The sequence below is a fragment of the Varanus komodoensis genome, unplaced genomic scaffold (genome assembly GCF_004798865.1).
Source record: "Varanus komodoensis strain SLA01 unplaced genomic scaffold, ASM479886v1 scaffold19, whole genome shotgun sequence".
NCBI lineage: Eukaryota > Metazoa > Chordata > Lepidosauria > Squamata > Varanidae > Varanus > Varanus komodoensis.
In genome coordinates this window covers 4,069,578-4,094,969 of record NW_025335550.1, presented here as the reverse complement: position 1 = coordinate 4,094,969, position 25,392 = coordinate 4,069,578, and the positions used below count along the sequence as shown (strand labels likewise).

Here is a 25,392-nt window from a genome sequence, read left to right as displayed (position 1 = left end):
GGTGGCACCCAACCTATGGAGGGTTCCCGGAGAAGGGACTCTCCCGCAGATCTCAAAGGGCGGTCGGGCATATACGGACGTAAGCGCTCATTCAGGTAGCCAGGACCCAAGCCGTTAAGGCTTTATAGGTCATAATCAACACCTTGAATTGGGCCCGGGCTTCAATGGGCAGCCAGTGAAGCTGACGGAGGACTGGAGTCATGTGAGCATAACGCCCCGTCCCCGTCAGCAACCTGGCAGCTCTATTTTGCACCAATTGAAGTGTTCGGACTGTCTTCAGGGGAAGCCCCACGTAAAGCGCGTTACAGAAGTCTAGGCGGGAAGTCACCAACGCGTGTGTCACAGTTGCCAGGCAGTCGTACTCCAGGTAGGGGCGCAGTTGATTAATCAGCCGAAGCTGAAGGAAGGTGTTCCTCGCCACCGCTGTCACCTGAGCTTCCAAAGAAAGCTCCGGGTCGAGGAGCACTCCCAAGCTGCGGACCTTGTGATTGAATCTCCCACTTCCACAAGCCCCACTCCACTCTCTGGAAGCACAACTGTGGTGCAAGGGGGCGATGCTTCGCCTACCAAGGAATGAGCCCTTTCCCACGGATCGTTTCTTTCTTCCTCAGAATGATGCCTCTCCAGCCCGAGACTCCCATTTTCCATGACAGCAGAGGAGCCAGCAGGAATCAGGACCCTGCTGTTTGGTCAGGCAGCCTCTCTGCCTCTTTTGATTCTCTGGTTGAAACGTGTTCCATGAAGCCAGGTGCTTGTTCCATGTCCCCAGGCATGATAGTAGATAGTTACGTACGTAGCACTCAGTTCAATATGTCCGGTAGCTCCCACACCCTGCCAGCTTTCTACCTTTACAAGTGCCTGTAATCGGTATTACTGGGTCTATTTATCTGAAAAATGTTTTGCTTTTTGTCGATTTGTTCTGCTGGGAGAAGGTGGATTTGTTTTGTTGGTAATTTACGTTTTGAGAAAGAAGGACGAGTTCTCTGTCCTGGCTTCCGCATCCTGTTGCCAAACTCACACGGTTGCTTAACTCACTTGTGTACTTGTGTTCCTCACTGGGCTTCCCTGCACCTGGAGAGCTGAATCTCCCACAAGCCTTCCAGGAAATTTGACTCCACCGCTGTTGCAACCAATCTGATCAGAGAGCGTCATTTAAAAAGCAAGGGAGGTTGTGGCTGAACTCATTAATGTTAATTATCCTTCCAGGACTGGAGAAGTTCTACTCAATAAAGAGCACAGTAGTCACTGTGTTGTTGGAGGGGACAACAGACCAAGGATATGTGATTTGTGAAAGGACGTGATTTGGGAGGCTGGAGTTCCTTTGTGTGTGTATGTTTTAAAACTAAGTGATAGCCTGTTGTATTTGAGTTTAAGTCTGTGAGCCTCTCTGTGGTCCTAAAAGCCAGAGTTTCCACTGAAGTTACCTTTCAATTTAAGTTAATAATCAGCCACTTCCACTGGTTAGGCCTGCACGGTGTCTCTTGTCGGTATAGAGCTGTGCATTGCTCTTCTTTCCCCTTTCTAAGCCTGCCCTGCTTGGGCAGAGCTGTAAGTTTCCACTGAATTTCCCTCAGGGATTTCGCCAGCAGTTAGATATTTGTACACAGTTTACCCTTCTAGATTGTGCTCCCTTGCTGTACCATCATTTTGGTCATGAGTCTGAGGTGATTACCTGGAATAAGTAACATGGATACATAAGGAAATCAGTAAACAGCACTTTACTTTGCACTGTTGCTGAGCTCACTTCTGTTCTGATGCTTTGTCATGGGGGCTCATATGCTTCATTTCTGGGGCTCCTCGCACACTATGTGAGCTCACAAAGGGTAGTTGTCTTTGCAGTTAAAAGCAAGATCTGTAAAATGAGGTCTCCAGGACCAGTGTAATGGGGAGCAAGACATGCTTGGTACAGGGAACTTCACAGCAAAGTGCAATTGTTTTGTGAACTTGGTCTGTTTTAGGAATTGTTGTAAACCACCCAGAGAGCTTTGGCTATTAGGTGGTGTAGAAATAAAATTCTTTAGTAGGAAATGAGGTTTGTAATACCCAAATAGTAAAAGACTTGTTTCTTTGAGTTGGTTCATCTGCAATACCAAACCTTGTTTCAGCATTTCTTAGCGAAGGATGCAATCCTATGCAGGTTTAGGCAGAAGAAAGTCCTACAGTTCTCTGCGTTATCTAGCTATTATGGTTGTATGGAGAGAGCTGGGACTGTGCTTGGACTCGATTTCTGTTGAAACATGATTAGGATTAGGTCTTAAGCCTTAGGCTTGCTTATTTCGTCCTGGCTTCTTATGCAGTAGTTTCCTCCTTTCTTTTCTGGTTTGAAGAAAATCATTTGCTCTTTTGTAAATGCTCACCCTGCAAAGCTGGTTTAGAAACTAGGATGTCCTCTGTTCCACAGTTTATAATTTCAGGTAAACCAGGAATGGAGGGAGGGAATTGGCACATGAGAGGAGAAGGGGCAGCAGAGAAGTTTAGTAATAGCATGGTTTCCTGGAAACCAGTTTGCCTGTCATTGTTGATTTTCTGAGGTATGTGCATGAGATTACTGAGGGCCATGATTCCATGGAGTATGGTGGGTGCAAGAGTGACTAGCAGAGCTGAATCATGTGCCCTCTCGGATTCCTAGGAAGATGAGTTCATGGGGAAAAAGATTCCCTGAGAGCAGAAAGTTCAAAAATCACTGTATTGTGTATGGTATTTACTCTGATGGTTTCTTGTTAAGCTAAAACCATGTCTCTTCTCTTTCTTTTCCAGATAGTGAGTTAAATATCTTCCTGGCAGACCAAAAAGAACCCTATTTTAAACCCAAAGTCAAGATACAACTAGCGTAAGTATGTTTTTGTAAGGTATGACGTCCTGCAAATTAAAGCAGTGCCCCCACACTTGCAAATGGAACTGCACAATTAATGCAGTACATATCCAAATGACTTGTCTGCTGTTCACTCAGTCTCTCTAGTTGCTAAGCTTATGTTACTATGGAACATAAATTTGAAATTGGTGTCTTGTGGTTTTGTGGTATGCAGATGTGGAATTGGTACCAACGTCAGTAATGGTAATGGTCATAGTTCCTGGTCTGTATACCATAAATGACAATTTGCAATCTAAGCTGGGCACAAAGCCCTCCAGTAAGAGTGTTTAAAACGGCTGCTGTGATGTATTTTGACATGTTTAATTTCATTGTTGCCATTAGTTTGTCAAGGTTTACTTGGAAATGCTTCCCAGGGTCCATCTTCTACTTTGTGATATGAAAAATGTAAGGACTATTCATGTTACTGTGGCTAGCCCCCCCCCCCCCCCCGCTGCCCCCATGCAAATCCCAGCTTAAGGTCTTGAGGGGCTTTTAGGCAATGTAGGAGGGGCTGCTCACTGTCTTATATATGAAGTAGAAGCACATCCAGAAGAAGGTAGAAATCCTGGAACTGTTTCCACCATTATAGTGCACCAGGATGGAACTGGTCCTTGCTTGGTTCAGGGGCCTGGAAGAAGAGAGAATCAAGGCAAAGATGCTGGTTCTGTTGTAGGATTTTCCCGGGCCTTAGCCAAGGTATCTGCCGAATCAATACCCTCCACTACATCCAGCAAGGGTCTTTCAAAGCCTTGCAGTACAGATTTGTCAAGTGTCAGGCTTGCAGAAAAAATCTGGCCTGCTGATCATCCTTAAATAGCCATGTTCCCCTTTCCCTCACCCCACCACTACTTCTCAAACTGCAGATCTCTTGCTGGTTTCCTGGCTTATGTAAGTTTTGTCCCTATTTGAAATGGCTGAAATGTTTCTCAAGGCTTTGTTACTAGCAGTAAGAAAGATTAAATATGTCATTTTCTTCTCTGCTGGTCCTTTCCACCTTTGTGTCTGGCCTCACCTGCCATTGGAATGTGGCCTCTGAAAAAATGAATTTAGTCCTTGGGATGAAAGAGGTTCATTGCCCTGATTTATTTGTGCTGTGTATGCAGAAAATCACCTTCAAGTATGCATTCCCAATAGAAGCATATTATTAAGCATCAGTTTCTAAGAGTAAAATAAATACAGCTGTTAGAAATTGCATAAAGGGCTGTGTGTGTATTTGGGAGGGACAGAACAGATGATGATTTAGTGCTCCTGTTTTATCCTGTGCTATAAGAAATTAGAGAGGAATTATATGCGAAGTAAAACTAGTATAACAAAATGTATTTTGTTTGCAGCACTGCACAATTTATGAGCCCATCCCTTTAATGTTTTTCCCTTTTTTTGTTTAATTTTAGAAATGTTGTGATAACAAGTGTGGTTCCCGGTGATTACGATGGTGATTCACAAATGGATGTCCTCTTAACAACTCGCCCACAGAAGCAGCCCAGTGCTGACCTATCAGTTTTGATTTTCTGGGGAAATAATCAAACTTTAGGTAGGCTGCACTGAACTAAAAAAAATGTACTTGGGTGGACAACTTGTGGCTCTCCAGAAATTTTGGCCTAAACTTTCTGATATTCCCCGACAGTTTGCTATGCTGATGGGAGTTCTGTCCCTTCCAAAGTTCTTGCCTATAAGTTGCTCACCCTGCTATAGAAGATAATCATCAACTTGTCTTAGAGAATAGCAAGCAATGGAGTCAGGATCTCCTTGACTTCCAGATGTGCAAGGGTATCATATGCAGAGAGTCTATGCATATGGGGAAGGGATCCCAGGTCAGTCCCTGGCATCTCCAGTTAGAACACTGGGAAAGTGTCTTTCCAAACATGATACCCTTGATAACTTGAAACTGAACCCCCATCAACCTCAGTCAACCATGGCCGATAGTCAAGAGTGCTGGAATTGTGATCCATCCAAAACATCTGGAGGACACCCAGAGGTTTGGACAGTACTGAGCGTGACGGACTAAAGGTCTGGCTCAGCATAACGTAAGTGGTCTCCTGAGCAAGTGATCAGTGCTTTCCTATTTGGCAGGTTGCAGATCATGCATATAGTAGCCAGCATAACTTAATATATCTGCACATAGTCTTTGAAAAGTGGACATTTGGAGATGTGGGGGGGTGGGGCCAGTAGGTACAACCTTGATTTCTGTCTTATTCATTCCTGTACAACTGAACTTGTAGACAGAGCTTTTACTCCCACCTTCCATTTTTGTAGCATCATGAAACAAACAATATTTATGGGCTCAAATGTATGTCAAGCCATAATTCAGACAACCCAGAGTTCATGAGTCAACAACAAACCGTGGGTTGTTCATGGGTGACAAACCATGGTATGTTAGAATGGCTGGGTTCACACAGCATGATAAGCCAGAATTCAACAAAGTATTGGTTAAATTAGCCATGAGTTAGCATTATGAGCAAACCAGATCAATAGCTGTTCCTTACTTCCCCCGCAGTTATGATTTACCTTTATTGACTCGTTTAGGGTAGACCTTGAATGGATCAAAGACACACACAGCGGTGGCATCTGTGGAAATTAACTGTGAGCTAGAGTATGTCTGGCTCAAATCTCTCTGCGTACTCAGTGGATAGCCTTGGGCAAGCACATTATCTTTCAGCTTCTTCCACTCTGTAACACAGAGATAATATCTTAGAGTTCTTGTAAGGATTACAGATACACAATTTAAAAGGTGCTTTATAGATGTTGAATACAATCTGTTCAAAGTTAAGCACTTTTAAGCCTCACTGATTTCGATGGGAAAGTTAAGCATGAACCTAAATTGCTTCCATTAAAACCAGTTGTGATGCTAAAATGATTAACTTGCCTGGATGGTGTCCTAAGTAATTTCCAGCAAGCTCTATAGAGAGATGAAGGAGCAAGGCAGGGCCAGTCTAGCAGCCCTGCTGAAAAACTTCATTCCCTCATTTTCCTCTCCTCATTCCTTTTTTCTTGTGTGCTGCCTATGTGTAGAAGCTATCTTAATTTACTGATTATACAGAAGCTCCTCCAGGAGCCTGTTTGGCTGAGAAATGGGAAAACATTTTAAATAAATTAAATATTAGTATTATCATTTGATCAGGCTTTTTCACCCACTGAATTTTGTTTATTTTCTCATATGGGAGAAACCCAATGGTTTTGATAGACATATTAAAATTTAGCATGATATCATTAATTTTTAATTTATTTCATTTAAAATGGTTGATTTTGAAACTGCAATAATAGTGTACTCACAGAGTCCTAATAAATGAAAGAGAAAAGCCTGGAATATATATTCATGAGAAAAGCATATCTCCAAATGAAATTGTTGTAAATGTTTTTCATTTTCAGATGCAAATCGTAAGTTCGTTTTAAATAAGACTTTTCATGATGAACCACTAATCATGGAGTAAGTATTTGTTCATTATTATGAACTTAATTTACAATGTTAAATTAGACTTTGACAGACTAAAGGTTCTCATCATTCAAAATGTGGCCTTTAGGCCAGAAGAGAGCAATCCAGACTGGGCAAGGATCCTGATGCTCCCTGGTTTTACAGGGCAAAAGGCATCAAAGACGCATCCTCTTCCACTGGAGGATTGATATGGGGCAGGCAAAACAGCCATGGCTGGGTTGATCGCTGGACAAATGCTCCTGCAGCTACTGACTCAGTTCGCAACACTCTGCCTGCATGGCAGCTTCCTCGATGGAGAAGGCCCCTTATGGGTCTGTCCATCCCCTCTGATCCATAATCAATAACTGAAGGATTCCTTTGCTTACCCCTCTCACCCTCACAGGAATTCTTGAGCGTCTAGAGGGTGCCCTCCCTGATTTAGCAGAGTTTGATTCTGATTGTTAAGGTTGTAGAGGCACCTTTTCTAGTCAACAGTCTATAATTAGGGTTCTGGAGTTCATTCAGTCTGCAGTTCTGAGTTGTTCAACATGTTGATCTGTACTGGCTGGTTGATAGAACAACTTGACCATTCAGCTTTTTTGTTATTGTTTCTGCAGTTTCAATGCTGACTTGGTTCCCGATATATTTGGATCTACAAATGAATCTAATAGGCCAGAGATACTGATTGGCAGGTAAGGCCTTAGTTCTCATTGGAACACGTGCATTGTTATGCCACAGTATTGGCATCATGAATTCTCCTATTTATGCTGAACTGCACCCTGGATGTACATCGGTAGTGGGGTGGGCACTAAGGTAGCCCCATAATCAACCTGATATGTATTACATTTCCCTACTGTCCTCTGGTGTTTGGAGGCATTGGTAACATTAGTGTCTTAGTCAATTGCCTTCTGTACTTTGTCGAGAAGGACTCATACAACTGAAACAAACAATATAGGGAGAAGATTCTTGCCACCGCACGCACACTTTGTACATGATTCCTCCAATTTTGGCATGTTCAACTTCTCTGTGATGCCGACAAAGGATGTCTTGGAGGAGGTTAAGATCAGATTATGAGCATTTTCTCCACTTTCTTCTGATACAGATTTCTTCCCTGAATTCAGTTAACCTCTGTTCATTGGACCCCTAGTTCAGCACTGAGTGTTAATGCTGGTTCCCCTCTCAACCTGGATTTCAAACTAACTCCAGGCACTGGTTTCAAAACGCAAGGAAAGGGAGTGATTTTGCACTGAAGAAGGGAAGGAATTGAAGAAGCCATGGTTACTGATGGCAGTATTAGCTTGTATTTTTGGAAGAAAATGATGTAATGAGAAATATAAACTGAATTATAACCCTGTGTTGAGCTCTCCCGTGCCATAAAATCAAGTGGAACTTTCCTGCCTCCTTTATGTTTCTCTCCACTCCACGTTCTTGATGAGCTGCTTTCTGGACAACAGACAATGGAGCTATTTGCACATGATGGTGATATTGGGCTGCAAACTGGGTTAATCCTTGAAACCCAGGAATGGGCATTGCAGGCAAACTGCCCCTGGTTTCCAGCTACAGCCTACGAATGCCATGTTTGTAACATATTTCTGTGATGCCCGTGCCTGGACATTTTTGAGCTGTGCAACCCAAAGTTAACCTAAGAACGATCAGTGTTTGTTCATTAACCCGTGGTTTGCTGCTGGCCCAATTTTTGCTACGAATGGCAACGTCTTCCGTTTGTTGTCTTCCAAAGACTAGTTTTTATGCAGGCTTTGTCAACTAAGAGAGCAGCCATATTGGACAGAAGTCCAGTGAACAGAGTGGGGTTGCATCAGGACTATATGATCCAACACCCCCCCACACACACACACAGACCTTCTTACCAGTATGGTGAGAAAAACAGCAGAGGCTTTTTTTTGCGGGGGGGGGGACACTCTGAGACAACAGGAAAGCCTTTTTTCACCAGGTGGGCATCAGCTCCTACTTGGCACGCTCCTGCTGGTGCAGATGGCAGAAGCCATTTAATTCAGCGGATCCACAGCCTGTGCCATGCCCGCCCTTCCGCACGTGTCCGTCCTTCCCGCTTGGTCCCCTTCAGAGATCAGAGCTCCTACCTTGAGAGGGAGGTCCCTCACAAAGCTTTCAGCAGTAGCTGGGAGGGGTTTCATGGGGTGGGACAATCTATATTTTACCTCCTGATCTCCTCTGACATCAGAGATCTGCCTCCAGCCTCAGAAGAGGAAATTCATTGTACCCCGAGGCCTCTCAGATGCTGTACGGGGACCACAGAATGGCTCTCTGCAAGTGTTTTGATTGCTCCAACGGATTAATTGATCAAATGTGGCAACCAGATGTGTGCTGAAATCATAAGTGGTCAGGGACACCCGGAACGAGATTGATTGCAGTAGAAACCCAGGTGCCAGCAAACTTTGGCAGATGTTTCAGTTGTATATATAATCAATAGGAATGCTCATCAGTGCAAACGGAAATGGTTTGTTGTCAGTGTTTTGCACTTCCCTGGAGCTTTTTAGCTATTGTGTCAAGAGAAGTGCATTAGACCCAGAGAAGTCAATCAGATTATTCCACTGTTTCCATAGAAACAGTGCGTCAGGTTTTCTGACTTGTGTCCCCCAGGCACTTCACTGTTTTAATTAAGGAAACTGTTTGTATCCTTCACAACTAAGTCTACTGTACTTAAATAAAAAGGGGAAGATTCCCTCATTTAGGTAAATTATCGGTAATTTAAGATATATATTAATTCAAATAACTAGATTACTGTCATTTTCTTGTTATTAAGAATTGGCTTCTTCTTACCAGAAATCTGTTTATAATGTCTTTTTTGACAGGGCAAATTATTTTGTATTGCAGGGATGAAATTGATGTTTTGATGTCAAAATCATTTAAGTGTTGAAGCAGTGAATGGGAGTTCCTTTGGCCTACTGAAATAGATTTTGTGTGTGTGCGAACAGGGGGATGGCAGCTATTAATCTTTTTCCATTTTTATCAAGATGACTTCTGTTTAAAATTTGTGACTTACGGAACAAAGGCTACGTATTTCTCAAGGGTGTGCATGGCAGCAAGTGTAACCTTGCAATGATTATGTTGGAAGATATTATCAGCTTTTGAACCTAAAAAAGGAACAGAACCTGTTCTCTCTCCTTCCTTCCACACTCTCCCCCAAACCCAGGGGGAGTATGTTTAGTTGAAAATAACATTGCTGTTCAAAGGGAGAGTGAGTACTGTGGGTCAGTTTTAATACTTCAGTATATAAAAAGCGGGTTCTGCTTTCTTTGCAAATCAGTGTTCCATTTTCTAAAGGGGAAAACATTCAGTGGGTTCTTGAAGCAGTCGGAACAAACTTACCTAGTGCAATGTCTTTGTCCATTTTCAGATGGGAATATTTGCCTGCCCAATGTTGGACCATTGTAGAGCATGCTCTTGGTTTAGCAGTACATGCAAAAATCCAGCTAATTCGACTAATCAATATTGGATTACTTTATAGTACCGAGTCCATTTTAGAAAATATAGTTCAGGAAGGGTGTTGGGGAAAGAGTCTGTTAGAATTTAAAAAAATAAAAAGTTGAAGCATCTATAAGAGAAGTACCTAAAAACCTGGGTATGTTTAGTTGTTGAAACAAAGATGGAGAAGGAAACGAATACTGGAGGCTGATCGTTTTCTTTGCCTGATTTGGTGGTTTCTTGAGCAAAACGCTTTTCACAAATGCTTATCCTCTTGTCGCTGCTACTTGCTTGCTTCGCCCTAGTAACTGGGTCAGTCGCGCCTCCTAGAAACAGGGCAAAGGCACTCAGAGGTGCCTGCTCCTTTTCCTTGCTCCAAAGATTGGCAGGTGACCCGCTAGAGGGCTGTGGGCCTCAGCCACTGCCAGCCCCTGCTTGCCGTCTTGTCTTAGCTTTTTGGCAGTCCTCTTGATTTTTCGGCTGGGTGCAGATGCGGGATGCTCCATCCCTTCTCTGCTGGCCTGCTCACTTGCCTACATGCCTCTCCTTGATAGCTGTGGCTGCCAGGCCAGTGTTTCAGTGCAAAGCTAGTCTCCATGCCAGACAGCATGGTGACTTGTCAGGGATCAGCCTCTCCCCTACCCACTAGGCATGATGACTGTTGAATAGAATCATGAATCATAGACTTGGAAGGTTCCTATAAGACCCTCAACGCCACCCCCCTGCTCAGTGCAGGACTCCATGAAAGCATCCCTGTCAAATGACTGTCCAGTGGCCTCCAGCATGGGCGAGCCCACAGTCTCCCCAGGTAACTGGCTCCATTGTCATTTTGCTCTGACAGTCAGATGTTTCTCCTAATATCCAGCTGGAATCTGGCTTCCTGTACCTTAAGCCCATTTTCCTGTGTCCTGCAGTCTGGAATGATGGAGAAAAGACCCTGGCCCTCCTCTTCATGACAGCCTTTCAAGTACTTGAACTGTTATGTCTCTACAGTCTTGTCATCTCAAGGCTGAACATGCCCAGTTCTTTCAATCTCTCCTCCCAGGGCTTTGTTTCCAGTCCCCAGATCATCCTCAGTGCCCTCCTCTGAACCCTTTCCCAGTTGGTCTGCATCTTTTTTAAACTGTGGAGCCCAGAACAGAAGACGTTACTAAAAATGAGGCCTACCTCTGCCCACTGGTCCCGTTGAGAGAATTGCACTTGAATTCTCTCCTAAGTTCATGGAGAGTCAGATGTAAGAAGTCCTTGCTGGCTCAGCAATCAGGAGCCTTGAAAACCTGAATTTTTGTGTTGCCTTTCCTTCTACAAGCTCAGAGGGTTGTATGCCATTCTTCTGCCTTCCCTCCCCGTTTAGGCCATGTGGTAGCTTGGACAGAGAAACAGGGAGTAGCCCGAAGTCCCTAAGCGGCCCTCACAGCTGAGCCTCCTGCTTCACGTCCAGGGTTCACACTGAACTGCTCACCTGAGGCTGATGCTGATGTTAGAGTTGTTTGATGTCAAGAGTTCTGTCCAGTGGGATATCTGTCTCTCCGGAATGAGGATGATGACTGAACCTACAATGACTTGCTCTTTCTTTAATTTACTTCCAGCGTAAGAATACTTCAGGCAAAGAAAGCAAATTCCATGGTACTTTTATCAGAGGATGGCCTGCTTTTTGTTTTTTGTTTCTGTTTTCAAAAGCAAAAGCACAAACCATTAATTTTGCAGCAGTTGCTTTTAGTTTGAACTGTCTCTGCCGCTTAAATGTAATATCACGGGTACAGGAGGTTGGCTTTTAAGAACTGATGTTTAAACTCTGAGACAAGAAAGGAACATCAGCTTAGGTTACAAGTAAGACTTTCAGGGAATCAGTATCTTAAGTCAATTTGCATAAACAGTTCTTAATCATTGGATGAGCTGCTCAAAGGTTCAGCAGGAGCAACTGCAAAATCCAACGTTTTTAGGCTACAGCTTGGAAGAAAGACCACTTTTTCTTGGCTTTCCTGACTTAACACGATGCATAACCATACCCTCATTTCATGTATCTGGGTGGCTTACCTTATTTGTGCTATTATAGTTATTTAATATAAACTTAAATGGTGAGTTCTTCATATGTGTAAATACAGTAAAATGCATTTTCGCTAGATGTCTACTTGTTTAGTCATTCTCAAAGAAGCAGATTATTGGGTATAGTTTTCTGGCTGAGTTCCCAGATCTGTATGGCATGGTACTAACATCATTATTTCAGCCTTCTTTTTCTTTCTGCTTGGAAATGTGCCTCTGAAAATGCAAAATACAGATGTAGAAGTGTGAAACTGAACTGGAAATGACCTGTTGTCACTCAGTGTGAATGACAGCAAGGTTGGTGCTAATACAACTCCCGTGGTTATCATGTTCCAAAATTGGGAACTATTCTGTGGGAGCAAAAAATGTAGGAACTATGGCAATATAACTATCCAAAAAGAATTATTTCACCATCACAACCATCTTTGTGTGTGTATCTAATGCCTGTGTGTGTGTGTGTGTGTGTGAGAGAGAGAGAGAGAGAGAGAGAAAGAGAGAGAGGAGGGAGATCCTAATTAAAATGATACAGTGATAAAATATGACTATTATATGCCAGGAGCTTGACAGGAAATTCATCTAACAAGCAAGTTCCTTGTTAAAAGTAGTAACTACAAGGCAAGGTGACAACAGTATAATGGATGAGAGGTTTTATTCTGGAAAATAAAATGATGATGAGTGCAGTTAATGTGTTCCTGAATCAAGCTTATGCCCTCTGAGGTGGCATTGGCCACATTAGTGTATCATTCCAGACGAAGGATAGGCAATCCAGTGTCCACTGCATGTTTTGGCTTGCCTGGCTGTTGGCCATTCTGGATGGCCCTCGTGGGAGCTGCAGTCCAAAGCAACAGAAGGGCGTTGAATTATCGAACCCTTAGTTGAGGTTCATCACTACATGCATCATGGCCAGTGTCAGTGGCAGGCATAACGGGGTTTCTGCCAAGAGCCCACACACCTGCAAGGGCCCCCCGGCTGCTGCCCCCTGCTGTTTCTCTTTGCCACTGCAGTGTGCTTATTCCTCTTACTCTGGCCCAAGCAAAAGTCGCAGTGTTTTTTCTTTAATTGCTATATGCCCCATAGCTGAAGTGCTCTGGGAGGATTACAAAGAGTAAAGGATGGGCAGTAGATGAGTCGGTGCTGCTACCCACGTGCTCACTGGCCATCCGGCAGACAAGTCCTGATGACGATGGGAGAGAGAGTGAGGAGCGGTGGTGGCAAGTCAGCATGACCATGGAAGGAGACCCCGGCCAAGGGCCTCAAGAACCTGGCCTGCCCGAGTTAAAATGAACCTGCGCAAGACAAGGCAACAGCCCAGCAAGGGTTCCGAAGCTGGGTCCTTCGCAGCAGCCCGTTTGTGGTACTGCACAACCCCCACTTTGTACCCAACAAGTCAAGTGTTAAAGAAGCTGCAAGTAAACGCTGCGAGAATCACCTCCCAGCTGCACAAGAGGAGGAGTCTGGGGCCCCTTTGGGCTTATGCCACCACGTGCACATCGGGCCAATTCAGCGCTTGTGTGCAACCGAAAAACGTCCATTGTTTTCTTGTATCTCAACTTGCTCTTTTACAAAAATCCTGTTGATAAGATGAATGAATGAATGAATGAATGAATGAATAAACAAATAAATAAGTGGTTAATAGAGACCTGAGATGCAGGTAATGTTCTGGGACAGCGCAAGAGCACACAAGAGCCTTGCTTCTCTCCTTCCCTCCTCCCTGCCTTCTTGCTAGTTTTCATTTTCTTTTTAACTGAGCCAGAGATTTTTACCTAGCAACAATCCAGTGAGTCGCTATTGCCTGTGAACCTGGCCATGCTGTAGCGTAAGATTTTGTGGGTCACTTTGTCAAATACTTTAAATGATCACTTGAAAGGATTCATACATGGATGAAAAGAGGCAGCTTTCGAATCAAAATAATATGTCTAAGTGGTCGATGGGCTCGTTTTTAAAATCACTTATTACTTTTTATTTCTTAGGAATTTAACGTGGCACCCAGCACTGGACACAAAGCACAAAATGTATAAACCTCACTCTCATGCATTTATAGATCTGAATAATGATTTGACTGCAGGTAAGTTTCTCCTTTAAGTTTAAATTTATATTTGGCAGTGTATGTTGAAACAATAATGCTATTAAACAACTATTGGCTGCAATTTTGTTTCAAGGCTGGATAGTGTTTTTCTTAGGAATTAAAAGGATTGTATCCAGGGAGTGAAACAAATTCAACAAGTTCAAGTGTTTTCTTCTGTCTCTACATGAACAAGGTGGTTCTTGAAAAGAAAAGGAAAAGGATTGAGAAGAGTGGTTGAACTACACGAAAGACAGAGTTTGTGATGCCCCCCCCCAGTTAATTTTTAAAAATGCTTTAAAGCATTTAGAAATGGGGGGGGGTCATTTGGCTGAAATTAGGGGGAGCTGGGATGGGGCTTATAGATTTCAATGGGACTACCCTCTCTTGCCCTGCATAATAGAAGCCCAGGCTGTGAGGCCAGGTTTTGATGGCTTGTTTCACCTCCCTGGTAGTCCAAAAATAGCTACACCTGTTGTGTCATCTCCGTGGGCTTGTGTGTGAGGTCTCATGTAATCAGATCTTTGTTTCATCCAGCATCTAAAGAAGCAGTAAAGCTTGAAGTCCCATCACCTTCAGAAAATACCTAACTTGAATATGGCTTTGTATTCTTGAATCAACGCAGGCAAATATTTCTGCCTTCAATGTAAAACATAAGGGGAATTTACCATCTATTTTCATATTCTGAAACTTGATAACTGTGTAAGGATAGGCCTGCTGGACTAGATTAGGCATCCTGATTTCCACAGTAGCCAACTGGATGCTCCTAGAAGTTCTAGGAAGCCCCCAAACAAGTCGTAAAGGAAAGGCTATTTCCCTCCTGTGTTGGTATAACAGGGTATCACTTCCCTGGATCCTATGAATACTAGTAGCTTAATACCTTCTGAGCTTAATACCTTCTGAGCCTTCCACAGGTTCCACATCTATCATGACTAATACCAGCTGATACACAAATTGTTCATGAACTTAAGTTCAGAAGGAAGATAGCTTTTCATTTTAAAGTGACAGCCAAATCAATGACATTTAAAAATTGCTTAAAGCCCTGCTAAGCAACTGTCTTTTTCATTTAAATTCACCACTTAATTTTTCTAATTAGTGTTCATTAGCTTATTTTTCCTGTAATTTATTCCACTCTCTGTATAAATTATTATATGTAGCTTAATCCTCATTGCTCATGCAATGGTATGTAATCCCTGTTATTCTATGAAATGATGGCTTTATGCTTTGCCTTCTCCATTTTATAGCTCATAGTTCTTGATATCGGTTGTGATTTTCAGCAGAAGGCAGACACAGGGCCCTTTTCTCTTTCTAAAAATGCAAACAGTTGTGCCTTAAGTCATAAAATATAGTGAGACTTTTTAGTTCTTTTACATCACAGCAAACTGAGGAACGATTCTGCCAGAGGTTAGTATTTGTGAAGGCAGAGCCATTTTTTAAATCCTAACTTAATTAATCTTTAGGTGCTATGAGGTGAATGCAGCATCTTCCAAAGGAATTCCCCGTCTCTGAAATTCTTAGAACTTGAACTGAGGAATTATTTACTAGTCAGTTAACATCAGAGTGAGAAAGCCTGGAAGGCTTGAGTCTTCTTGCCCATATTACTACAAACGATGGTGTCTCTGAGGGTTCCTGTGCTTGGGGCCTTTCTTTTTACTTGCTTGGTTGCGTGCCAAAGCTGATGATCATAAGCACTGCCTATCCTATGAGCTGGGCATCTTGGTGCCTTGGATCCTGTTCCCCTTTTGGTATTTTCTGGTATTCAAAATAGTTTTCTAGGCTTAAACAAGGCATAACATCTTTTGCACCTGCTTCTTGTTGGGCTTCCAAGAAAAAGCAAAGAAGTGCTGGCAAGCCTGAACTCTGCCCATCCCTGCCCTAGGATGTTTAACTAAAATGACCGCACAATCTTCCCCGCCACCGTTTCTGTCCCCTTCCTTTATCATCTAGCTTGCATCTTATTTTTAAATTGTACAAATCTGTACCATCATTCTAATAAAGTAGTATGTGCATAGATTGTTATACATAAATAACAGGAATTAAATAATTGAAATTAACAAAAATACTAGTTATCTGTTGAAGAATCATCATTTTTAATCATACATTCTGTGTTTCTGAAAAAATGGACTTGATTCCTAGTACTAGTCCATGCTCAGTTGAAACTGCGTAAAGATTATTTTCTGTTATTTATTAATGCATTGATATTTATATCCTGGCTTTTTCCTGCAAGGCTGCTTTCATAATACCCCTCCTTTTCTCCATGGTACCCGCAGAACCCAGTGAGATATGTTAGGCTGGGAGTCAGTAATGACCCCCTGGGCCACCCAATGCTCTTCATGGGCACTAGAATCCGGATCTCTCAAATCTCAGTTGAACTTTTTAACCACCGTGCCACACTGGCTCTCTCACCAGCTGTGATTTCTTGGTCTTGGAAATATGTACATCAGCTAGAGCAAAAATAATATTGATCTAATCTCTCTCAAGGAGATAACATTTCTTCAGCTGCTCCCTGCATCCTAGGGAATTCTAATCTCGTTACAAAAATAGATTTATTGTTTCTAGAATTACTCTTTGCCTCGAAAGCCTCTTTATCAGCAGAATTAATAGCCTTGACCTGAAGTAATGTATTATTGTGTGTCGCTAAACAAATTCATTGAGTGTTACATATGGGGACTGAGAATGAGATAAATACGAAATGTGAAAATAACTCTGTCTAAATAGATAATAACTGTTGTATCTTCTTGTGTGCAAAGTACCTGCAGTTGAAAATAATGGACTCCACATAGATAGCATTGGTGTGAACACTACTTGATTTTATTTGAAGTAGGCGATTCGTGTGGAATACACCTTGGGAAGATGGCATTGGTTTTCTTAGCATCACATTATGCAGGAGGGAAAATCTCCCATTTAGGTGCAAGTTATATCTATAATCTGCAGTTTAACTCTGCTTTATTTCTCTCTCTGGTTTTCCCAAATCTTTCTAGAAATCAAAATAGGCTTTTTTTTTGTTGTTTTTTTACAATTACTGTCATTACTTCAACAGCAAAGATACTGTTAGCAAACTAATTCTTGAAATAACAATCCTTATATAGCCAAAACAGTACCTTTCAAGAAGAAGAGGGAAGTATTGGCACTCTTGGAGGTGCCAAGGTTGCTGAAGTACAACATAGCATTTTTTGCAGTCCCAAGGAAACAGGCGAGTGAGGACTTGCCAGGCTTCCTAAGTATGCAGTGCCGACTGATTTGGCAGAAGGGGAAAAGACACGGAGATGTGGAGAGATGATGAATGGAGTGGAGTGCTGTGCGAATGGGCTTGGCTGCCTGGAATCCTGCACAGTTCTGTTTATTAAATATCTTACTTTGGATTGGATTGTAAAGGCTCTACCAAAGGAATAGCATCGAGGTTATCAAGGTCTAACATGTAGCATGGTAAGCTTTCCCCATATGCAAAAACGAGGATCAGTTTTGGAGGCGTGTAAAGCCCCTGCGGTCATCAGCTTGTTAGGAAGAACACTAGAGACGATTGCCCTGATATTGCCTTCCCCAGGCATTCTGCAGATGGGGGCTGCTTTTATCATGAGAAAGTGACTGAGTGTCTTCCTGAAGGAGCTTCATCCCTCCCTTGTTCCCTGGGGTGTGGCTTCCGTAGCCCCTGTGTACTGAGACCTTCAGAAATGGGGAAAGGAACCTTATAAATTCCATGTCAAGAGGTGGCGTTCTTTATTTTTGGCAGCCAGGCATGACTTTGAAAGTCCATGGGGCATCCCTGGCCTGTTCAGGGAACCTGTGTCCACAGAAAATGGGAGTGCAAGCTCTCTTTTACTTTGTTATAATTTGCATCCATCTTTCATCATTGTGTTAGAACAACTGTACATCCCCTTTGACACTGAACTGTAGTTCCTTGGCTGGATCACACCCCTGAGAGTAAAACAATGCTGATCTATGATTGTGAATTATAACTAAATTAACTAAACTAAATTTAAAAAATGTACTTTGTAAAATTATTAAGGCCAATTACGTTCTGAAAAACTTTATTAAAAAGTTCAAGACTACTAATTAATCATCAAAATAAAAATCACTACTGAATTAAGAAAGCCTTACTGGAGAGTATGCAAAGGGTCAGATAAGTGTCTACAGATGTTTACAGCTTATTACATTAGCTTTAATGCATTCCCTCTCTCCCTGTATTGCAGCCATTACAAATCAGGCAATTCTAAATGTAACATAAATAATGTCTGGAGGAGGCAAACTTACTATTAAATTTGCAATTAATTCTTCCTTAGATTCCATACAAATATATCTACAGAAGAGTGATGGCCTACATCTTGTCCAGCCCGACTTCTGCAGAGCAACTCTTTTACCAGAACTTTAGCATAACGCCCCTCATACGTATGGCTAGCATATTGTGTCAAACATTTCAAAAAAATAAAAAAAATGCTTTGTTTTTCTCACTTTATCATGATCATCCTTCAGCTGGTAGGAGCAGCATATATGGTATGTCCCCTCCCATACCCTTATGACAACCCTGTGAGATAGGTTAGCCTTGGGGGGCGGGGTTGGTCCAAAGTCACCCACTGAGCTTCATGAACAGGAGGTGTTTGGATCTAGGCCTTTCTTATCCCTGCCGATCTCTCTTCACCACTAAAATGGATGAAGATGGACAGCTGCTGGGCAGCTTCCCCTTGGCTATGCTGGTTATGGCTGGTGGGTGTTGGAAGTCCACCAACTTAAGAGGACCCATCTCTATACGGCTTTATATTGGCTCTTACTGGTTCTTTGCCCAGATTCCCCAATTTTGACTATTACTATGAAGCCAAGGAGTATTGGATTTGTGTTCTATCAAACGCCAGTCCTCTGTGCCCTGTGGGAAAATGGTTTTTGGAGCTGTGGAGCTTCTCAAGTGGTTTGCTACATGGTTTGGGTGAGAGTCACTGCTCCGCACCCAAAATTCCCAGCAGATGGCACAGGCACTTGCATTCAAAGTGAAGCATGACTGAAGACATTAGAAATTGCCATGTGCCCTTGTTACGTGAGTGCTGGATTTGGTGGTGTTATTCTACTTATATTGGCATTCATGCGCAATCCTATTTTGGTTTGTGAGGCGTCCAGGGAAGGAGCAGTAAAGATAAACAGTTTCTGTTTGGTGTGGTACTTGAGACAGTGAGTGAAGTGTGCATGAACCTCTGACTTCAAAGTCACTCACCTCCTGCCCCTTTCTCAGCTGCATTCAGAGCTCTCCCACCTGCATATAGGTGGGCTAAATAACTATCCCCAGCCTGGGATCAAGGTTCAGGAGAAACCCAGGCATGCTCAGTCAGGAAGAATACGAGTTCCACTTTGTATACATTTAGAATTGCCTCGCTCCTTGCTCACCTGTATTTTTACTTCCCAGTTTCTTTCTGTGCAGAATTTGGTTCCTGGAGATACAATGCAAACATCTTAAACCCAGTGACTTCAATAAAATGGATTGTAGTGCAAGAAAATAACACATAAATATCATGTGCAATATGTTCTGCTGGGATAAATAGAAGCAGTGGATGTTGGAATGAGAATTAAATAGTGGTCGGTAAAGATTTTACCCAACCCTAGTCAATGCGAATGTCAATGTGTGTTTTTCTTTAGTCTCCATGCCATGTCCTATTGTAGAAAGGGGCTACCTGCTGGCTGTTTGCTCAAGAGATGTCAGATGCTTTGTACAATAAGTTGTGGAGGCAGGCTAAGGCATTCCAGGAAGGAGACACCCGCCATTCTTTCCCTGGCATTGCTAATTGTAATGCAGGTGACATCCCTCCATAGAAGAGCAAAGGCTCCTCTTTGTTTGCTACTGCAATTCCTTTCTTTCTAGCAATCAATTTGCTAGTTGTCCAATAGTTTACAAACCAGTACCTATTATCCTGTTCATTGCAAATCTGTCTAAAAACCCAAATTTGAGCTTGCAGCCTAATAGCTTTGCAAAACTAGCTGTCAGATATAAATTAAAAACACTCTGGGGTCAGATATCAATTGAACTTGGGAAGGATAACTGCATCCCCTCATAAATACATTTGCATCCCTGCTCCGCATTTCTCTGTCTCCCAGGAGCCCCTGCTGCACTCTGGCTGCACAATTCTCTCCCCATAGATCGGGCCACGGAGCCTTCATCACTCTCATTTGGATGCCATGGCGAGCAGGCTGTGCTCCCCCAGGCTTTTAATAGCAGTTAATATCCCTGTTGGTTTTCATTGTTTAATTCATATCTGCACTACTGTGGATTTTAAAAATCCCGTTTTAAGGATTGCTTGGTTTTAATTATTGTTCATTGATATGGTTTTTAAAACTGGTTTTACAAGCTGGCTTGAAGGCAGCTATAGGGTAAAGATGAGAGGAATTGTTTAAACAGTGCTTTAGTAAGGAACGCAATCTCTGTTTCTGCAGTTAAAGATACTGTCTTGCATAAGCATGCTTCCAGAGTAGTTTTTATATAAGTTTGCACTGTAGGGACTCATGGGGGGTTATTCCTAAATAAGGCATGTGGGGCCACAGCCCCAAACTCACCGTGCAGAGCAAGCTACCCAGCTGTACCCACACTGCGAACTGCCCAGAAGTTCTTCCCCTTCCCCTCAGAGGCTGGTAGAAGATCATGGAAGAGATTGCTCCCATGTTGCCTGGACAGAGAGTAAGTCACCAGAACTTGGGCCATAATTAGCCGTGGTGGCAAGCATCATTTCACTATGCCTTACTGGCTGAGCGACTGCTGAGTTGTCTACATCTTGCTCTGCCTCCTGGAGGAAGAAAGCTGGACAGTTCCTTGAAAATATAGCAAGATGCCAAAATTGTAGTTGCCCAGAAACGTTCGAACTCGCACAGGAGTCCATGGAGCTGGACATACAATGCAGCCACTCAGTAACCAGCCATAATCCTTTCTCTGCTGCATCCCACTTCCATGATTACATACATGTCCACATCTCTTAACTATGCATCGGGATCCCTAGCTATTGGAAGGGGTGGAATCACAGGAATGTGGCCTTGCTAACTCATTAGATTAAAGAACAGGGCCTGGGTGGAGCCTAAATCAGAGCTGACAAAAGCACTCAGTTTCTCTAGGTTCACAGCTGATCAGATCTGCCTACAAGCTCCCTCTCTCCAAGTGATATTGTCCCCTTATAGATTGCTCTGATGGCAGTCTAGGTTATTCAAGTGGCACGTGCTCAGTGCAAGACCTAAAAGCAAGTTACTACAGATAACTTGAGTGAGTTTGCCCATGCACAGTCTATGCATCAGGTTGTACGTTCCTGGTGTACAGATGCAGGATTATGGGATGAACCATTTAGAAGGGCTTGTAGTAACACACACACACCCCACACACACACTTGCACATACTTGACATGTCCTCAGGTGCAGTTGTGGCGTCTGTGATTTCAATTACCCTTCTTTTGCTCCTGAGACTTCCTAGCTAGTGGCCCTCTAGTGTAGCCTTCCCCAAATAGGTGCCCTTCAGATGTGCTGGGCTGCCCTTGGGAATCCCTGGGCACAAGTGGAGTCATATCTGGGGGGTGCCAGGTTGGGGGAAAGTGTTTTCCAGGTGCAGCATGATGCTTCTTGCCGTATGAAGCTATTCATGCTGGGGCGTTTTCTTGCCTCCCCTTGGAAGCATGAATTAGAGAGGTAATTCTGTAGGGAGCTTCTTGCTGGGTGGCCTGGACCTTTCCAAAGAATCTAGTCCTGTGAACCTGCCCGGTTGTGAAGACCTGTGTCAGGGGCACTATTCACTGATCTTCTGAGGAGGCTTAGGTGGCTATTGGGTATGGGTCCTTGTCTGTGGCGTCTTAGTTGTGGAGCTCCCCTCCCCTTTTAAATTTTCTTAGCATCAAATTTTGGTATCTTTTTAGCTCAATCCATTTATACTTTCCTGGGCTTTTTGTAGTTTGAGGTTTTTACATTGTTTTTAATGGCTGTCATAGATTTAACCTGCTGATGATGGAAAACATTACTCTCTTTTCTCATTTATCTCTTTTTATTGTCATCACACATTATATTAAAACACTTTTTCTAATTTTCTTTACAACACATTATCAAAGGTAGGATGAAAGTATTATAATAAATAAGAAAGATTCTTTAAAAGGTTTTATAATTTGTTACCAGAAACATTAGGAACCTGCAGCTCTATTTTGAAAATCTGTCGGTAAAACATTCAAACTACATGTAGGGGGCTAATGTTTTGCTTCATGATTATGCTTGGATATTTTTTTTTCCCAGTAAAATAGTTCTTTTATGAGAATCAGATGCTAAATGCAAATGAGCAATTAATTGGTTTTCTTACAATAATGAGTAGCTTACGAAGAGTTGAACATAAAAAATAATGAGTTGCTAAAGCTTGCTGATGGGGAGTGGAGCTTCTTCCACTGCTCATGGCAAAACGGCAGCTTCTGTGCCCAGAATAAATGGTGTTTCCATGCACACTGGCATGCTTTAAATAAGAAAATCCCAGAAGATATATTCCAGTTGAACTTCATAATTGGAAACATAATTTAATTCCTATATGCTTAAATGAAAACTTGAGGGTTAAAATATCGGCATTGCCAATGGTGGTCATATCTACCAGTTAGTTATGCCCAATATAATCCCTTTGTGTAATACTTAACACTTATTGTCAATAAGTTGGTTGAATTTTAAAGCATCGCTGTAATGCTTTGTTATAGAAATCAGAGCTCATCATTAGTCCTTCCCAGTAAAATGGTTCCTGATCATCTAGAGCAGCCCTTCCCTGCCCGGTACCCTCCCCATGTCTCATAATTATCAGCCAGCATGGGCACCAGGAAGGGCAAGAGCCATCTTCAGTCTGTTCCAGCTTTTAAAATTTAATTAATTTGGTAATTGTGGAAGGAAAAGGAAATGTACACACGTACAAGGCGGTATTCAATGAAATGGTTCCATGGCCCAGTAGATGGTGTTTATTTCCGATGTATTGCATCCTTGAGCTCATGGGATGGCTTGGGGCCAGACCTTTTCAGCCTCCAGGCTCCATCTGCAAATGGACTTATAAATGAGTTGGTTTAGGCATAATACTAGCCCAGAGAACAAGCCTACCCTCCTTCGGAGCTCACACACTCTCGCTTCCCTCCATTGCAACTGTGAGGAAAAGCTTGGAAGCATCCTGTTTTGTTCCAGCTTAACCAGAGCTACCGTGTCATCCAAACCCAGACAGGCAGTGGTTAATCTTGAATAAGTTAAGATAATAGGAAATCTTGTTGGCTTATTCCCATTCCTAGATGTTAAGTCATCCTTACAAGGTTGTGTGATTAGGGAGTGTTGTGTTTGGTGCAGGCTTCTGAATTGTGACTTCTTAAAAATCAGTGTTTCCCCCGATGCTGTTTTGTTTGTGTGTGTGTTTTTAGCATGCTGTTTTAAGATTGTAAATCATTTAATCTAGGTTTATTTCATTATTCTATTATGTAGATGCTTTAAATTATTTGGAAATTCTTTGAGAGCAATTCATTGTCTAGGGAGCAGGGTATTAATTTGTTTCTTGGATTTAAAGTAAATAAATGCTTTAGGAACTAAGGGAGAATTTTGAAAAAGCTTGGCATACTGCACAGTTTGGCTGTTCGAAAGAGAAGGAAGGCGGAATGACATAGGGAGGGCACATAAGCCAGAAGAATCTCTTTAGAATGCTGGCCATTTACTCTTCTGGATTCAGGCTTTTTAATGCATAAAAACAGATTGCAAAAACATTTAAAACTACTCCTCTTTAGGGAAATCTGAAATATAAGCAAGTTCTAATTTTGCAAAATTGGGGCATTATTTTCTAATCTATAAAACGTGAAATAGGAATCATAACCTGCATTAAATTTCAGGAAGGTCTTTCTGCATTAAATACTGCTTACCTGAAAAAGCAGTTACTTTTAATGCAGCATTTTTTAGTATTGCAGCATTTAAACGGTGTAAGGGGAATACAAGGGAAATAATAATTTGGCAAGTCTGACTTTCTGGTCCCAGGTTTATTAACGTAACTGCTATAATTGTTTGTTTGGGAGTCTGAAAATTGTCTCTGCCTTATGCAAATGATGCTTCATATTAGAATGAAAACAACGCATTTATTACTTGCCCTTTCTCAAGTAGAAATTTTTAAATCTAAATTAATCAGCTGTAATAACTAAATATTCTTTCATTTTGTTGTGTGATGTGCAGTAGGATCCCTGGCTGGGATTGAAAGAGCCCCACAGCTAGTACCCTACACCTCTAGAACTTTGGGCTGGTGTTTCTGGATTGCCCCCCTTCTCACATGCCAATTCCCTTGTGAAACTGAGGCAACCTTTAAAACCATGTTGTGAAATAGCATTGGAATATAATATTGAAAAGGGGAAGAAAAGAAAGCATTGTACCAGGTGTGTCTAAAGCAGCTCTTTGAATGCTGGCTGGTATATAATTACGGTTCACAAGTTTGCGAGATAAATGGAGCAGGACTCACACATTCCCCAAACCCATGATTAGTATTCCTTGTTCGTCCAACTCCAGCATTCCTTTCCCCACTGCCCCTAGTCCCGCTGGTGGGGTTTCGAGGGGATGCAGAGCTTCCACCTTTGTTTTAGACTAACCATAATTTAACATGGTATCTTAATCCTAAGTGTTTGTTCATCTTAACTCCAGTTAGTTAGAGCAAACCACCTTCCTAAGCCACCAAGTTGGCTTGTTTCTGGTTCCGTGTGGTAGGAATTAAACAATAGGCCAAAACACATACAGATTTTATTTCCCATTTGCCTGTATCCAATATTTCTGCCTTATTCTTAGGGGTTAGGTCCTCCAAGATGTCTTTCAAGGGTAAAACAATATAAAACAATAAAGATAGTATAAAGCATGAAAGGAAACACAAAGATGTCACTGAATTAAGCATCATCAAGGAGCTGGACAGGAAGTTGTACCTTTGAGCCGAGGGAATGCAGTCTCACATGACAGGTCTGGCATTAAATTGAACCCGTTGCTCCTCTAATTGTCAGTGCAAAATGGATCGAGTGCTCACCATACTGATGCAGGGATACAATATAATTTGCCCATTCATTAGGGAAAAATTGTTGCCATTGGCACCTTTCAGTTTCATATCAAAAACAGAGGGTGGTGCTTCATTCTAGTTTTGTCTTCCCACTCCCCGGACGTGCGGCTGAAATTTAAGATAAATGCTTCCTGTTTTCAAGTCTGTTGTGCAATACCCGTGTCCAGTGCTTTTTTTGTTAAAAAAAAAAAAAAGTGCGGGAACTCACATACCCACCGGCAGTCAGCACACACACCAATCCCAAGCCGAGCAGAGGAGTAGCATCCCAAGCAGCTCTCTCTCACTAGCAGATAGCAGACACAATAGCAGCCTGCGGGCACTATGTTAATGATGTTTGCTGCTGATCTGCTATCTGACAGTGAGATACTGATATCTGATACTGATCTGATCTTCAAAATCACTTCGTAAAATCCATTGAAAAGAAGGTGCCAAAAGCCCTGCCCGTATCATACATTCTTGGCTTTTGGTCATAGTTTTGTCCAGCACTTCCAGTGGGTTAGGTTGATTTGTGGTAGAAGTTTTAGGCTGCCTCTTTGGAAAAATCCTCATTCTCCCATTTC

At 42.4% G+C, this 25,392-nt stretch overlaps 1 protein-coding gene across 2 annotated transcripts in view; it reads left to right on the top strand.

Annotated features, from left to right (window-relative positions):
• The window catches only part of ITFG1 (integrin alpha FG-GAP repeat containing 1), a 104,299-nt gene that overhangs the window by 3,733 nt on the left and 75,174 nt on the right, over positions 1 to 25,392 (top strand). The window contains exons 2-6 of one of the 2 annotated variants that reach the window (XM_044427687.1): positions 2,758 to 2,830; positions 4,243 to 4,382; positions 6,218 to 6,275; positions 6,878 to 6,952; positions 13,718 to 13,812. In XM_044427687.1, coding sequence (XP_044283622.1) covers positions 2,758 to 2,830; positions 4,243 to 4,382; positions 6,218 to 6,275; positions 6,878 to 6,952; positions 13,718 to 13,812 — 441 coding nt within the window. The remainder of the gene's footprint in view (positions 1 to 2,757; positions 2,831 to 4,242; positions 4,383 to 6,217; positions 6,276 to 6,877; positions 6,953 to 13,717; positions 13,813 to 25,392) is intronic. The other variant, XM_044427688.1, reaches the window with a different exon arrangement.